At 37.9% G+C, this 13,865-nt stretch overlaps 1 protein-coding gene across 1 annotated transcript; it reads right to left on the bottom strand.

Annotated features, from left to right (window-relative positions):
* Positions 1 to 1,290: 1,290 nt before the first annotated feature.
* LOC107782276 (uncharacterized) lies at positions 1,291 to 11,782 on the bottom strand. The gene is made up of 14 exons (XM_075224837.1): positions 11,249 to 11,782; positions 11,095 to 11,179; positions 10,608 to 10,647; positions 10,247 to 10,486; positions 8,324 to 8,423; positions 8,157 to 8,231; positions 6,535 to 6,633; positions 6,197 to 6,313; positions 5,999 to 6,114; positions 5,798 to 5,897; positions 5,023 to 5,381; positions 3,090 to 4,845; positions 2,454 to 2,591; positions 1,291 to 2,376 (listed from the first exon to the last, which is right to left on the bottom strand). Exons 1-14 carry the CDS (start codon positions 11,378 to 11,380, stop codon positions 1,552 to 1,554), a joined length of 4,182 nt encoding a protein of 1,393 aa, XP_075080938.1. The 5' UTR covers positions 11,381 to 11,782; the 3' UTR covers positions 1,291 to 1,551.
* Positions 11,783 to 13,865: the final 2,083 nt, after the last annotated feature.

The raw sequence follows: 13,865 nt of genomic DNA, 5'->3' as shown, positions 1-13,865 counted from the left end.
GATACTTTTGCCTAATTTTTCTTTCTTTGCTTTTTTGTTATGGCGGAGGTCACATGAGATTGTTGGCTTGTTTCCTTAATCCTGTGGTGGATTTATGGCAGACGGTGGCCCTAAAATGAGTAGGACCTGCTGGTGTTAGGTTGGAGGAAGATTGGTTGGTGGAGATGAATTTTTTGGGGGGAGACGGTGAAAAATTTTTGGAGGAAAAAAAGGAAAATGTGGTGCGGGCCACACATAAAAATAACTTGAGCTGAAAATAAAAGAAAACAACATTATTTAGAGTCCTCACGCGCTTAATGCTTAGTGAGGCACAATTAATTTGTCATGCCAGCATAAGGTGTTTAAAAGGCACACACTTCTATCAAATAAAAGTGTCTAAATGGTCACTAGGTTAGTTTAAGTATTCAAATGATCGTTGGGGACAATTTGACTTATGAATACATTCATGGCATATAACGAGATAGTGAATGCAATGAAATACATAGAATACAGGATTACATTGAAATACAATGAGAAAAGAAGACAGTGAATATAATGAAATACATTGAATTACAATGAAAAAAAAGACAATGAATACAATAAAATACATCAGCAAGAATAACATTAGAAGCAGGAAAACGGCAGTGACAAGCCTTGACATATATTAATAGGAAAAGAAGACCCATCAACAAGAACAACATTAGAAGCTGAGAGCCAACAAAGACTCTCCATAACTTTAGTTCGTCAAGCCCGTTGTTTATTATGCTTAAAATGGACTGAAATTCCTTTTAATTACGGCAATCTTCTCCGGCCAAGTCCCATAACAATTTCCCCTTTGCTGCAAACTTCCTCCTCTCCCCTTCCCCTGCGATATCGAGTTGTAAGCGATAATTTTTGGATCCGGAAGTGTTTGATTTTGGATCCGGAAGTGAAAACGTACTGTAGGAATATGCCATTGCAGTTGTCGGATGGGGGAGCCGGAGCAATTTCTGAAGTGGGCTTTGCACAAATCTGGTAGGAGGAGGAGGAGATCGAAAATTTTAATGGGATGGGGGAAGAGAATGTGATGTATCAAAGTAGAGAGAGAAAATAGTGTAACTGATTAGCGTATTTAGTGGCTTAGGGCTAGGAGGTAACCAAAATTAAATATTTTGCTATAAACCTTAAAAGGTATCTATATAATAGAATTTTTTTAAATGGTATTTATTTAAAATAAATAAGGTGTTAACCTTTGCTATAGGAGGTAAAAATTCCAACATTATATACAGTATAGGCTAAAAACTGATACAAACCAAAGAAGGGGCTAAAAACTGGTGCAGAAACACCCGTTGGGAACTTTCTCGTAGTTGTATCATTAAAGAATAAGGAACAGACTGGACAAACAAATATATAAGAAAACCAACCCAACACATAAGGTAACAATCCTATCAATAACCAGGCAGCTTCAGCTGCAACATGCGTAGTGCTTTAAAAGGACAAAAGGAGTAAAGAAACTATTCCACTATTAAAAGAAATGTAATGCAAGGAACCATACCGAGAGAATCTGCGTGGGGAAGAGTATACAAGAGCACATCAAGAAAAATCAATCATTAAAGGTTCATCAGGAACACTTGGTTTCTTATTATCTAGTGCAGGAGTTGGACTCGTGACTGAAGTCGATGGAACAATTTCACCTGTTGTAGATGGTTCTGCAGCAGCTGATGTTGATAAGACCAAGGCCTGATTGTCTGAAGGCTTTTCATTCAATGCTAGTGGAGCAGGAACAATTGATTCAGCTGCAACTGAAGCATCGGATGCTCGGGTTGTGATTGATTCTGCAGCAGCGGCACCAGTTTCTGGAGTAGGTGCAGCACCAGTCTCTGACGCAGGTGCAACACTAGTTTCTGTCGCAGGTGCTGCTGTGGTTTCTGTTGCAGGTGCAGCATCGGAGTCCAACGCAGGAGCAGCACCGGAATCCGATGTAGGTGCAGCACCAGAGTCCGCCGCAGGTGGATTACTTGATTCCGGTGTAGTTGAAGCCCCACTTTCTGATTTAGGAGGACCGCCTGATTCTGATGTTGCAGTTGTGTCGCTTCCAGCAGGAACAGAAGCAATTGGTGCTGTCGTTTTAGACCCTTCTAAAAGTAGTGGTTTGCCAGGTTGGGGAAGGCCCTGTTTCCCCAAAAGAGGTTTGGCTTGACCGGGATTAGGACCATATAGAGATGCCATACCAGGTGGCAGTATTTCAATTGGTGGTTTCTTTGCAGCATCTGCCAAACTCGTGAGCTTAGGTCCCTCGAGAGAGGCCAGAAATGCAGCTGCTGCATCAGTTTTCATTGATGGAGTGTGTTCCATCTCCTTCTGCAACGTTTTGTTCCACGACTGGACCAAGGTTCTCAATGAAGGTCGCCCATGAGCCTGAAAATAATGAGACCATTAATAACAACTACTAAATCAAGAGATTGAAATCCAACATTTAGAGAATAAAATTTTACATGTGCATGTAGTACAGACTCAGCAAGCATCCCAGTTTCCTGCCATGCTTTCTCCATAAGTACATTGTCTCCCAAAAGTGCAGCTGCAAATGCAGCCTCCCGTCCCGCACCAACTGATATCAAATTGTTTACCAAGTTCTGCCAAAGATTTATCAGTCACTACGCAAGGAATTTAGAAATCTCTAAAAATCATTTAGCAAATATATGCTGAATCTGACATGCAGCTGATTCAATCGATCTCAAATTCACAAGGAACTCCTATCATGCTAGCAGAGTCGAGTGAAAGGGGATGACAAAATATACTAGAAGCAGAAAAACTGAACGTATCCTTTGATTTTGATTGCTTTCTTTATTCCTTTAGACCCAGAAGTATGGGAAAAGAATATAATGTAGAAATGTAAATCAATGGTTAATCTGAAGGTCAAATCAATTTAAATCTGATAGCATAGATGGGCAATTCAGACTTGGGGAAGTTTATTATCAATGGAAAAAGTATGAAGGCCACCAAGAGCCAGTAAGTAAAATTCTACGTATATGAGGATCTGAAACAAAACCAGAAAAGAAGCAGGTGACATACCCTAGTCGTGTCAGCAAAACCAAATGGAAACAAAAGCAGAAACAAAGCAAGTGACATACACTGAGTCGTGTCAACTCCCCATGATTTGCAAGCCGTAAAGCAACACCTCTTAATTCCTGACCTCGTAGAGCTCCCTTTATGGAACCAGCAGCTGCTAGTCTTTTAAGAGCTTCACGAGCAATCTCAGCTTGTGCTGTCGCATCTGCAGCATCAATGAGATCCATAAACTCCTTGGCAAATTTAACTACTCCTTGAACAGCTTCAACAACATTTTCCTTCTTCTTTGTCATGTTCATAAGATCGTTCAGATCCAATCCAAGAGTTTCTTGCCCAATATCTCTGCTGTTGCTCATTATTAGAAGGCACTGAAGTGCTCTTTTCAAATCATTGCTCTGCAGGGCCAGATCAAACTCCAACCTCTTGGATATTCCAGGTAAATGAAGTGCTTCAGTAGCATAACCCATCCCAAGCATAAATTGTGCTAGATCATCATGATGCTCGCGGCCAAGTCGACTGGCCCATTTTACTGCACTAACAGCATCTCCATAAGCTGCCAAACATCGGCAACGGATACCAGGATGGCTGAGGGATATTGCATGGGCGCACATGTATCGATCAATTAGCCAAAGAACACCATCTCGAACACCTACAATTAGAAGAGGTCCAACTGGCCGTGCTTGCTCTGCAGGAAAACGAGTGACAGCTACTGCAACCCCACCACCACCAACTGCCACCTCATTAGCTTTACGAGCATCCATCTCCTTGAGAACACTCGATGCATCACCATCAACTTTTGACTGTCTAGGCAATGACAGAAATGGAGGAATAGAGGGTGCATGCTGAAAAGAAGCCAACCGCACAACTTGTAGCATTGGGGGTCTCAATGCTATCCTCTCTTGTGGATTTGTTTGTTGACTGTCGACTGCTATCAATGCTAATTCTCCATGTTCAGCAACAGCTCTTGCCTGTGTCTCTTTAAGTTTCATTTCCTCTCTTCTTCGTTTTGTTTCTATGTCAATAGGCGCAACTCCAGCATCCACAAAAACACACTCAATGGTAGTAGGTGTAGCCACAAACAACTGCCTTCGCTGCCAAACTGCCCCAGTTGCATAAGGAATTGCCACATCCCCCAAGTATCTAAACTGTGGACGCAAAGAACATATGACAATGTGCTGCGGATAAGCAAAAGCACAATACTCAACTGTTTGATCCCATGCGGTCCAATCAGGTTGAGGAAGAAGACCACCCACTGGTTGAAATGTTTCCCAGCTGTATAATTGGAAGTTCAGTGGCACTGTTTCAGCTGCAGATTTTTTAGAACTGTCTTCCATAGTGCTAAATGAAGAAACAGAACTACTTCCAAAGCCTGATAATGGCATAGATTGAAATGTTGAGATTGTTGTAGCAGCAGCAGGGCTAACCCTTCGAGAAGTTCGATAGGCCATACCAAGTAATGCCCCTCCATGCAAGCCAATAACTGGTTCACTTCGGCTTCCCACCGACTTCATTAATACATTTGATGTCCCGTCATCCAGCAATATACGAACTTGAACAGTAGCAGAAGAAGCAGCAGAAGCAGCAGAAGCAGCAGCAGCAGCTGCCTGTGCCGCAGCTGCAGCAGCTTCCTTCGCTTTTCTAGATGAACCTTTTGGAATAACAGGTATTCTAGGAGGGAGTGCAGATTCCAAAAAAGCAAACCTATCTCGACAAGTATCCCAAGCCAACAGCCTTGCGCTTCCAGAATCAACAACTGACCAATCACTGACCTTGTAGATAGAGAAGTACGGGATATCATGCCATACAATTGCTAGATACCTGCAAAATTAACAGTCCAAAACCTTGTAAAACCGTCCGGTACAACCTTAAAAAGCATAAGTGAAATAATGGATGAGGCAATAATACAAATCAAGATAATGCTAAAGATACTAGATGCCACCTACTACACTAAGCCTGATATAGGGATTGAGTATTGCTAGTGTCTGAATTACTTACTTCCCAGAACTGCTGACAGAAAGAACTGAGTATGAATCATGTGGAGCTGGAGTAGTAATATGCTTTTTGGTTTGTTTGACGTGGAGTTGTTCAGGTATCTCTCCTCTGAACCTTCCCGTGTCACTCAAAGAGCCATTACTTCCGAGTGCTGGAGGAGTGGTGTTAGATAACTGAAATTGCAACAGCTTCAATTCCCTTTCAACTACATAAACAGCAGTATGTTCACGACTTCCTGTTGGTGTTGGCAGTGCTACTACAGGAGGAAGAGACTTCTGATCAAATTCACACAGAATAATGCCAATATTGGTTCCAGTAGCTACAAGGTGTGGCTGTAAAGGGTGTGTAACCATAGAATAAACCTAAAAGACCAGAGAGAAGAACATAAAAAAATGTAGTCAAGTCATCTTCAAAAGGTCAAAAAATTAGATGCCTCCCAATGTAGAAATTTAATCATATGTGATATGATGGAGTGCGTAAATAATCCTCATAATTATCTAGTAGAAGAAACTAGTGGAAATAATTCTTACAAAAAAGCAACTACTATAAAAATCACTTTCCAGACTTGATACTCGAAGGCTTTGCTTGTTTTAAAACACAAAATTCATATTAGTTATTCATTTTTCCAGCCATCATACTGTAGATTTAACACTTCAAATTATCAATCTTCCTAAACCTAAGAAGTTGCATAAGGAAAAATAGGTCGGAATTGAAAGACAAGATATACAGCAAGGAAAACATTAAGATAAACAACGTTATTTATCTATAGTAGTTTCACCTTCAGCTTCTTGTGAGAGGCAAGTAATTGTGGAGGAACTAGTGCAGAAAGTTCACACAATGGCCTTGTAAGAGCAGAATAGGTAGGATGCTCGATAGCCCTGCAAAGTTGCAACAGAATATCATATTTTGCCGAAAGAGGGAAAACTTTAAGCAGTGTTAATAATGTTCCAACCAAGGGAGGTGTGTGAAGTATGCCTACCATATATGGGAATCTTTGACACAAGTCAAGATATCGAGGTTGGGAGCCCGTGGGTGGCACCACGATGCTACACTGTGACAAGCTAGTTTTGGAACAGGTTTTATTCGACGCAGTTCCTACAATTGGGTGGAAATTTCGTTAACATAAATATATCCCCTATGTAGTAAAGCTACAAATGAAAGAGATCTTATACAATACCTTAAAGGAGACTGTGTCCCAGATAGCTAATGTTTTATCAGCACCAATAGTAATGAGCTGTGGTGCATTACCAATCACTCTAGAGAGCTCTACAGCAATAACCCCACCATCATGAGCCTATAAAGTATAACAATGGAAGCTGAAGAAAAGCTTCAAGGATTTGATAGAAGCAGATAAGGACTTGCAGTTCAATCAGCTTTCATCTATCAGTGATTTTCCAGATGCATTCCATGTTCTCATTTTTTGCTTTTAGCAACGGCAAATGAAATTCTTACTTTGTGAAATTAAGTTGCAATAGAAATTTAAAAGGAAAAAAAACTAAAGGAATAAGAAGATACTTTTAAGCTGAGCTTAGGAACAAGCTCTCTCGAATCAAGAGCATTGTCTGCACTCCAAAGTACAAGCAATCCGTCACTACCACCAGAAACTAGAAGAGACTGCACACACGATAACAAAGATAATGGCAATTAGAAGTCAAACAGAAAAAATATTAAAAGTATAACAGTTTCTGCCAGGTGAACCTAGTCATTCTTTTTGGTAAATTATATAAGAGAATTATCACTTTCAGCAGTTCTGTTTACAGTAACAAATCTCAGAGTTAAATGTCCATGTTCTTCATTACAACAATTCATTTATTTTATGGAACTTCAGTTTCTTTTGCTCAGTTTACATGTTGAGAAAGGAAACACAAGGGACATTCAGATGGGGAATGGATGGACAGCAAGCATATGTACTTCTGTAATCCAGTTTCATTTAACAATGCTTAACTACCAAGTGAACTAGGTACAAAGCCATGCAAGCCAAGAACCTCAGATAGATGTTTCCCTTTTCCCCCTTACTTCTCTCTAACAGAGAAACCAACATTGACCCAACAAATTATCTGCTTCATTTAAGATTATTCTATCTGACAGTAAATGAATTACTAAGGCAAGAAATACTTCAGAAGAAACAAAGTCCACCTTCCATTGATTGTGTGAACCACCTATCTAAAAGTTTAAATTGTTAGAGAGAGGACACCAGTCTTTAAGTTGAAAAACATCTACATTGTAGGCTGAAAATTCTCTTTAAGCTCTCTGTGTTTAATCATAAACTATGTTGTTCGGACTCTCCAAAACAGCTGCCGCACCCATGTCGGATCCTCCAAAAATACATCGATATTTTCGGAGAGTGCGAGCAACATAGATCATAAAAACTGGAAAACATACTTTGCAAAATCAAGATCTATTAGTATTTTTTTCTGAGGCTATGACAAGCGTTTGAAGTCTAAATGAGAGATGTGATTCACAATCTTTTCTGGCTGATTCCTCTGGACACAGAATATCTATGCAAACAAATTGCAGGTTTAACTTATACGAAAGCTGCAAACGATGCACCATATCTTGGCCTCATATGGTACCATCTCTTTCTACAAAACGTATCTCACCATATCTTGGCCTCATATGGTACCATCTCTTTCTACAAAACGTATCTCGCCTTAAGAAAGAAAAGGAAAATGTTTAAGCACATCAAAAAAGGAAACCAGCTTAACCAAAACTTGCTGCTTCCAGGCAGCAGCACTAATCCGTTTGGCCATAGACATTATTTCAAATATTTGAGGTAAATGTATGTTTTACAATCTGGTCTATTATTTCAACTTCAAACTTGACATAGAGAACTTTAAGGTTGAAAAACAGGTTTGAGAGTATTTCAAGCTTCCACTCACAAACTTCAACTTTTTTTCCAAGTGAAATTCATGTCTTTTTCAACTTCAAATTCAACTACTCTCTTTTTTTTAAAACTTTAACCAAATCATGTCCAAACGCCTTAGCCAAGTATAGATCATGGAGACATTTTTGAAACACAGCCCGTCTCTAGAATTATAAATGGAGACACTAGGTTCTGGATAAAAAAATTCTAGTCCACTACATAGTGTAAGGTGATAAAAGGGGATTTAAGCATCAACTGGAAGCATAACAAGTACCTCGCCAGAAGCAGCCATGAAATTCATCAAGCAAGAAATTGCTCCCTTATGACCTCCTGTGTATCTTCGTGCAAGCTGCAGAAAAAGTCTTATTCATCTACTCATTTTGACAATGAATGGAACAAATATCAGAAAGACTTTACAATCCAAATATTCTAAAATGAGACCTTCCATGTTATCATTGAAAGAACTCTAATTACACCATCTGACCCTCCAAAAGCCACAAGAGGGCCATCAACAGCAGCTGCTTTAGAGAGGAACACCATACTGCAAGAGATTCAAAAGAACAAGTAAATTAAGACAATCAGATATGGTCTTTCCAACTTCCCATGACCCAGAAAACAACTTTTGCCAGCATGAAGACTAAACACCAGTATGACAAAGAAGTATTCATTTTAGCTCAAACCAAAAACCAAATAAACCCTATCATTGATATAATTAGTCATCTTTTTTAGCAATCTTAGCTTCTTAGCAGTTCTAACATCTGGTCTATCATTCAACTGGTAGAAACTCGACCATTTTCCACCAATTCAACGAACCCCTTGAAATCCAGCCACATATTTTCAAATTTGAGGTCATTCTTCAACTCCGTGTTCCAACAAAATTGGGAAATGATCTGAGATGGTTCTGGGAAGAACTCTCTATTTCATGTACTTGAATGTCTCGTCCCAGTCATCGTTGGTAAAAAAGTCTATCAATTCTTGACGCTCTATTGTCAGAATTGTCTCTAAACCAAGTAAATTGGCCCAATGAAGAGGCAAATCAACTAAAGACAGGTCTGGTACCATCTCAGCAAACTCTTTAAACTATTCTATAGATTTGATAAATTTAACATCAAAAATCACTACCGATCACCCATGAACAATCCCAAAGCCCTCTTTATGCAGAATGCTCTTCCCATGAATTTTTTTCCTGTCTTTCCTTGTAGCAGGTCCATACACCGCAGTCCAACCCAGTTTACATCATGTTCACCCCCTTTGGTCGCACTGTGATTGTGTGACAAATCATGGATATTTGATTTAGTTATCTCCATTATCATCTCTAAAGGTTCCTTCCAACTCACGATTTCGTAATCCCATTTAGCTTAAACATAAAGAGATGTTGAAGATGTAGCTGCCTTATTCACCTTAGATATTGTTAAACTTAGTAATTTTTCTCGCTTTCGATTTCCCAACCACCTCAACGTTTAAAGTCTAGTGGAGAGGAAGGAAAAGCGGCATCTTTAGCTGGTTGGCAATTTTGGGGGTTTATTTAACTCGAGACAATTTAACAAAAAGAGGTATTGCAATCTGAAACAGGTACTACTTATGCTTGACAGAGAATGAGAACATAGACCATTTATTTTTGCATTGTCCTGTAACAAAGAACATCTGAGACACGTTTTCTGCATTTTGGTAGTACAATGGGTACTACCAGGGAGGCTGAACTGAAGGAAGCATTTATTATCTGGGGAAAATGGAGACTTGTGAAATCCATCAGAAATACATGGCAAATGGTTCCATATTGTTGCATTGGAGCATTTGGAAAGAGGAATCTGAGGTGTTTTGATGGAGTCTCAACTCCAATACATGTATCGAAGACTAGACGCTTATTAAATCTCTTTGCTTGGTGTAATAATTGTAATGTAAATACTGCTCTTATGCTTTTGAATTTTTGTAAGCTCCTTGAATTTTAGATAGGAGTGTACAGGAGCTCCCTGTTTTTGTATTGCTTTTGCATCCTTCAGATGCTGGTCAATGAAATTCTACTTTTGCCAGATTAAAAAAGAGTCTAGTGGAGAGGAAGGAAATGAAGAGTGGTTGCTGTAATGAGTAAAATAGTAGGAAATAGCAAGCACGTTTAGTGAAGCGTTGATTAAGTGCTACAAACTTGAGATGCTCTAACTTGGCTGGTAGTTGGCAATGCTGATTCTATCAAATAGTGGCATAAGAAATTTACTAATTTCCTAGGGAAATGGTAGTCTTAAAAAATAGATGCAGCAAGATAGTTTATCTTTTAGGCAGATTCAAAAAAAATTAATTCGTGAACAACCATAAAAGTCCAAAAAAGTGGATAACACAAAAAAAGAAATTGATGGATTTAAGACTTGCCATAGAAGTGATTTGTTGTCAAGCTCCTGCTTTGGTACATCGCGGCCACGCATCGTAACCAAGTCTAAGAAGATAGCTTTGTTCTCACAACAGATGACAAGAAAATGGCGCCCTTTGGTTGATGGAGCAGGAGAAGCAAAAGTTGAAGTGACATGAGCTGGAGACTCAGCAGCAGCGGACTGATTATGCCAGAGTTGCCAAAACCGTACATCATCATCATAAAAGCTAACCTGCTTCACACTTGAGCCATGCACCAGAATAGCATACTAAAGATTCAAAGTTGAAGTGATGGCACACAAAGATTCAACAAAGAACTAAAGAAGCTGAAACAATATTTAAGTCCAATGTAAGGATCAATTACCTCCCACCTCGTATGGCTTCTGTAGGTTTCCCTCTAGGCTCTGCATACAAACATTGACATATCAATCTAAATTCTACCTATGTAAGCTTAGCATGTTATGTTAGCACACATTGCCAGTCCCAAGCCCGAATAAAGGAGGGAGAGTTAAAATAAGCTAACCACACGCAAAATATTAGTCAATTTAAGATGATTTGTATACCCGATTCCAACTAGTCTGGGTCTCTCGGATATCATCACAGCCAGGAGCGGATCTAGAATACAGGACACAAGTTCGGCCCAACCCCGTAGTAGCTTTAGTCCAAAATATTTATCTTAAAAATTCGTTGAATATGTATAAGTTATTAACTTAGAACCCATTAACCTAAACTGACTAGAATCCCGAACCCATGAGCTTCAAATCGTAGCTCTGTCGCTGGGCATAGCAATAGATGTTGCTAGTGTTACTGACATACCAATTTAACAATAACTAACAAAAATGAATAAGCACCTGATTCACCCTCGGCAAGCTTCTCAAGTTTGGCACCAACCAAACGCCGTTCATCAACACCACCAGGTTTCAGTTCATAAATAATCTGGCAACGGTATTTCCTATTAGTCAATTTCACAAACAGAAAAGCAAAATAGCGAAAAACAATTCAAACCTGGCGGTGGTCCCAATTCCAAACGGAGACGTGATCGGATGCATCAGCGGTAACAAGCCAAGGATGCGTCGGATGCATATGAATCTTCACGATCCTGTCATTTGTCGGACGAATTGCCCTTAGCCGCAGCATATTTAATCAACAGTTCCCGGAAAATGCAAGCAGCTAAGAAATGGATCCGACTGTAACTACATGTATTGAGCTTTTTCCGATGATTTTGATAGATCTTTTCCGGTGGTACTCGGAGTATTTAGCCGGTGTTGTAGTAATTATTATGGGTTTAGAAACTGCGGATTAATTTAAAGACAATTGCTTTATACGGAGTAGTTCATATGTACAAGTTAAATACATTTCGATTGCAGCTAACTTTGAAAAGTTAATTATGTTACTTTTTAATCTTCTTGCTAGCAGTTTGTAAGTTTTGCTATTATAATTCTATTGTTTTTGTAATACATTTGCTTTGTTATGTATATTGCAGGAGTTAGGTTAGCAACAACATCCTCCAATTTCCTTTGAGCTGCGTTTTTTTTAATCAGGAAATATCCACTTTAACAAGGATTTTGTAGGACTAATTGAAATCAAACTTATTCTCGGTTACTACTGGTACAAAGTGCCACTAAATTATAAGTCTTGGTTATCCAAGTGTAATGAAATTTGAAGGTCAAACTTATTATGTGGGAAATCGATTTTAAGAATACAAAGCTGACTCGAACCGCTAACATCCGTCGCAGTATAAACCATCGCCTCTCAGATCCCCGACTATTCTATTATAGAGGCCTAACTCCTCCGAACACAGCATATAACTTTCATCGTACTGTGCTCTTCAAAGAGCAACTTTTCTCAAAATTTCACTTAAAAGGTGCTGAGTTGGAATCTCATTCTAATTAAGAATGAATCATTGCCCATCTCCGACCCTGAATGCCTAACCTGAACGCGGATAACTAATGCATTGTCGTTGAACTATAAGTTTTGGTCATCCGAGTGCGATTAATCCAAAAGAAGTTATTTTTCCCCTAAGCCTAAGGTTGATAGGTGGAGTTATATAATATCTATAATGGTAAAAGAATGCAAATTGTACGATAGTTATTTAAGAATTTATTCAATGTCAATACTTTGTTTGAGAAAAAAAAAACGATATCAAGATCTTTATTCAAACTACTTTGAAGGCACCATGTTAGATAATCACAAAAAAAAAAAAAAAAAATACATTTCTAAAATATAACTAAGAGCTCAAATCTTGGACCTTAAGCTCTCCTAAATATGACATAGGTCTTCGAATTTGGGATACTAAGTTGGCAGGCACGAGCTCAAAAACTGCAAACAAATCAGATATTGAAGACCGGTAATGTTATGTAGGGGTGTATATGAACCGGGTTGGTTCGGTTTTGATAAAAATCGAACCAAACCAATTATATCGGTTTGGATTGGTTCGATTTTGTCGGGTTTTTCGGATTTTCGGTTTTTTTTTGTTGCATGAATATAATTCTAATCTTACTTTGTTAAAGTTATAGATAAAGTTTTGATAAGTTAATATATGTTTAGTAAATATTGAAAAAATTGACAAACAGATGATCTATTAAAATATTCTAATGGGAGAATTTTTTTACTAATACATGATAGTTATTTACTAATACGCTTTCTAGGTAAACATATGAGAGGATGTCAAATATTTCAATATTGTTTAAAGAAAATTCAATATAAGGTCTTAAAAATATATATAAAAATTATATATTTATATGTCAGTTTTGTTCAGATTTTTTTACTCAATACCAAATCAAGTCAAACCAAACCTAATCGGATTTTTTAATCGGTTTAATTTGGTTTTTCGGTTCGGTTTGAACACCCCGATTGTTATGTATGTATTAGTTGAAGTCTTCAGTCCAAAATTGAAGGAAGTTAAATTTCCTAATTAGTGGAAATAATTTCATTTTCTGACAACTAAATATCAGAAATTTTGAACAGGATAAAGTAAGCCAACGTGGCAGGATAAGTCCAAAATTGTGGAGCATTATTACAGTACGGGTTTTTGTCAGTTACTAACTTGCAGTATTTTCAAATTAAAATCTTCTCTTTATTAATTAGCTTGAATTATAACAAGTTATTCTTTAAGCCCCAAAAATTTACAAAAAAATATATATATAGCCATTGAAATTTCAAAAAAAAGAATTTGAATTTATCTCTCTTTTTTCTTCTTTAATTTTCTTCTGAAATTCAAAGCATCATTTTGCTTTGTGACGTGTTTTCCTATAGGAGCTTCAAAATTTTATGTTTACCTTTTCATTCTTTTCGTAAGTGGTATAATTCCCCTTTAACTAGTAAATTTACGGACAATTTCTATTTTTGTTTTACGCTATTGTTACAAACGTAGTTATTTTATGGTCTTGGGATTAGATGTAATATGTAATATAGTTGAATTGTCATAACTCAAATATGTAGAGTTCGTGATTAACATTCTACTCATCTTTGTAATACATGATTCAGGGGTCGTAATTTCAATATACTTGAGGGGGTATGATCGTGTTAGGTTAAATTAAATAATTCTTTTATAACAAGCTTTGTTCGTTTTTTTATCATTTATAATTAAGTTGCTACTAATTTCAATGAGAATATTAATAAT

This window comes from Nicotiana tabacum, chromosome 11 (genome assembly GCF_000715075.1).
Source record: "Nicotiana tabacum cultivar K326 chromosome 11, ASM71507v2, whole genome shotgun sequence".
Lineage (NCBI taxonomy): Eukaryota > Viridiplantae > Streptophyta > Magnoliopsida > Solanales > Solanaceae > Nicotiana > Nicotiana tabacum.
Note: the sequence above shows the minus strand (reverse complement) of the source record. Positions and strands in the feature narration are given on the sequence as shown.